This window comes from Tupaia chinensis, unplaced genomic scaffold, assembly GCF_000334495.1.
Source record: "Tupaia chinensis unplaced genomic scaffold, TupChi_1.0 Scaffold146386_1, whole genome shotgun sequence".
NCBI classification, from domain to species: Eukaryota; Metazoa; Chordata; class Mammalia; order Scandentia; family Tupaiidae; genus Tupaia; species Tupaia belangeri.
In genome coordinates, this window is record NW_006206241.1 from 2,770,594 (window position 1) to 2,772,852 (window position 2,259).

The window sequence follows — 2,259 nt, forward strand, 5'->3', positions numbered from 1 at the left end:
TTTTTTGAGAAGTTTTTGCTATAGGGCACATGCGCTCGCCAGACAGAGAGAGACAGAGAGATAGAAAGCGAGAAAACACCTCCCAGAGGGGATGGCCATCCACAATCCCTTCCCCTCCATTCTCCTCTTGGGATCTTGGGCACACACGCACATGCGCCCGGCATGAGTTTAAGCCACCGGGTCCGAGACTCGAACCGCGGTCGACTACGTGGGAGTCCAGCAACATAGCCATTACGCTAACTGCTGGTCCCCAGCATTGGCTTTTTTTTAAGAGAGATTTTTACTATACGGTGTGTGCACTCACCAGAGACACGAATCGATAGACAGAAAGTCAGAAACCACCCCCAAGGGGGATGGCCATGCCAAACTCTCTTCTCCTCTCAGGATTTTGGGCATGTACCTCACGTGCCTGGCATGAGTTTCAAGCCGCAGGGTCCAGAACTCAAAGCACAGTTGGCTATGTGGGTATCCAGTGCCTTAACCACCACCTGCTGGCCCCTTTGTAAAGTTTTTGCCAAAGGGTGCAGAGAGAAACAAAGAGAGACAGAGAGGAAAAGTAAGAAACCACTCCCCAGAGGAGATGACCAGGCCACAATCCCTTCTCCACCATTTTCCTCTCAGGATTTTGGGCATGCATGCATTATGTGCCTGGTGTGATTTTCAAGCCACCAAGTCTGGGACTTGAACCACTGTCAACCATGGGGGAGTCCAGCGCCTTAACCACCACACCACCTGCAGGTCCTGAGGTGTGTTCATTCCATCTCCCACCCTGGGCCCCATCAGCTGAGGTGGCGCTCCCTCCACACTATCTGGAGACAGTCAGGTCCTAGGATGTGCACCGGAATTTGTGGGCCTCCACAGGGACTGGAAAACCTCTCCATTGTTAAGAACATTGTTTCTTTCTTTATGATGGAGAGACTCAAGAAGCCACTCCTCTTGGGTTTACTCTATTAGAATAATCCTAAGAGTGGATCCTCCTGTACCAGCCATTCTTCTTCCTTCCATCCTTTTCAAACTACAGAGAGAGCCTCTGTGTATCACTAGGTGATGGTTAGACTGGAAAGGGCTCCCTTTTACCTTACACTGGACATAGAGGTGATTCAAAATTCCCATTTATCAAGCAGGCAATGTCCATACACAGGCAAAGGGAGATTCTGCCTCCACCTGCAGGACGTTTTAGAGACCTCCAGGGCCTCCCCACTCCATCCTCACTGCTTCCAGGTGAAGACAAGCTGCTGAGGCAGAGACTCGCCAGGCATTGAGGGAGAAGGTGAGTGTGTTAATGCCTCTCCCAATGCAAGCCTTTAAGTAAAAAATATCTGCATTTTAAGGAGTGTCTTTAAGTAAATGAATACAAGGAAAAGAGTGTGTTGGCGCCCTGCCCCTGCGTGGATGTCTGACCCTGCAGAACTGCCACAGGCCAGAGGCTGCTGAGAGCTTTCCCCGCCCGCACCTTTGCATTCTAGGTGTGCTCAAGGCTGTCTAGGTCTGAAAGGCCAGAGAGACCCCCGCTGCTGTCCTGTCCCTCTTTCAGCACCCACCTCACCCCCCCCCCACTCAGAAAAGTGCAAAGCGGGCAAAGTCAGGCAAAACTGGTTAATGAACATTAGAAGCAGCAGCGAAGCAGGAGCCCACTGCGGGCCCACAGGAGGTAAGTGGGCGCGGAGAGGGGTGCAGTCAGTGGAAGGGAGCAGTGCACGCCCTCACGCACACACAGGCGTGCGCCCAAACATGTGTGTGCTCAGACGCATAAGCGTTAACCGGCACACACACAGGTGGACATGCGGGGCACGCTCACAGTCCTGTGGTCTCTCTAACGCACACACACACACACTGTGAAGGGATACAGAGCAGGCGGCTGACCGCGCAAATGCGTACTCCCAGCCCCTGGAGCAGCGCACACCCCACTGGCCTTCAGCCTGGACCCTCACGTCTCCAGGTCAGCTGCCCACGTCCCCAGCAGCCCAGCACCTGCACTTGCGGACAGGCCAGCGGAGGGTGACTGACTCGGCGTGGAGCTCCGCCACACCCAGGCAGACCGAGCGGGTGACAGTGCTTCCTGGACCGCCTAGTCTCCCAGCACTTTGGGAGCCTCAGAGCATCGACGTTCGTTCATACTCAGATGCGCGCGTCCCCCGGAACGTTTGGGCACCGTTTTTCTCACTCCCAATCTTTCCCACCCAACAGGAGAACAGATCCCAGCGGGCCCCGGGCGCGACCCGGCAGGCGGCCAGGGCGCGGTGGCAGCAAGCGGCCCCG

The 2,259-nt window shown here is 55.2% G+C and overlaps 1 protein-coding gene across 1 annotated transcript in view; it reads left to right on the forward strand.

The window, feature by feature from the left end:
* The window catches only part of ADAMTS16 (ADAM metallopeptidase with thrombospondin type 1 motif 16), a 154,488-nt gene that overhangs the window by 14,904 nt on the left and 137,325 nt on the right, over positions 1 to 2,259 (forward strand). The window contains exons 2-3 of the mRNA XM_006168904.2: positions 1,562 to 1,651; positions 1,940 to 2,126. Coding sequence (XP_006168966.1) covers positions 1,562 to 1,651; positions 1,940 to 2,126 — 277 coding nt within the window. The remainder of the gene's footprint in view (positions 1 to 1,561; positions 1,652 to 1,939; positions 2,127 to 2,259) is intronic.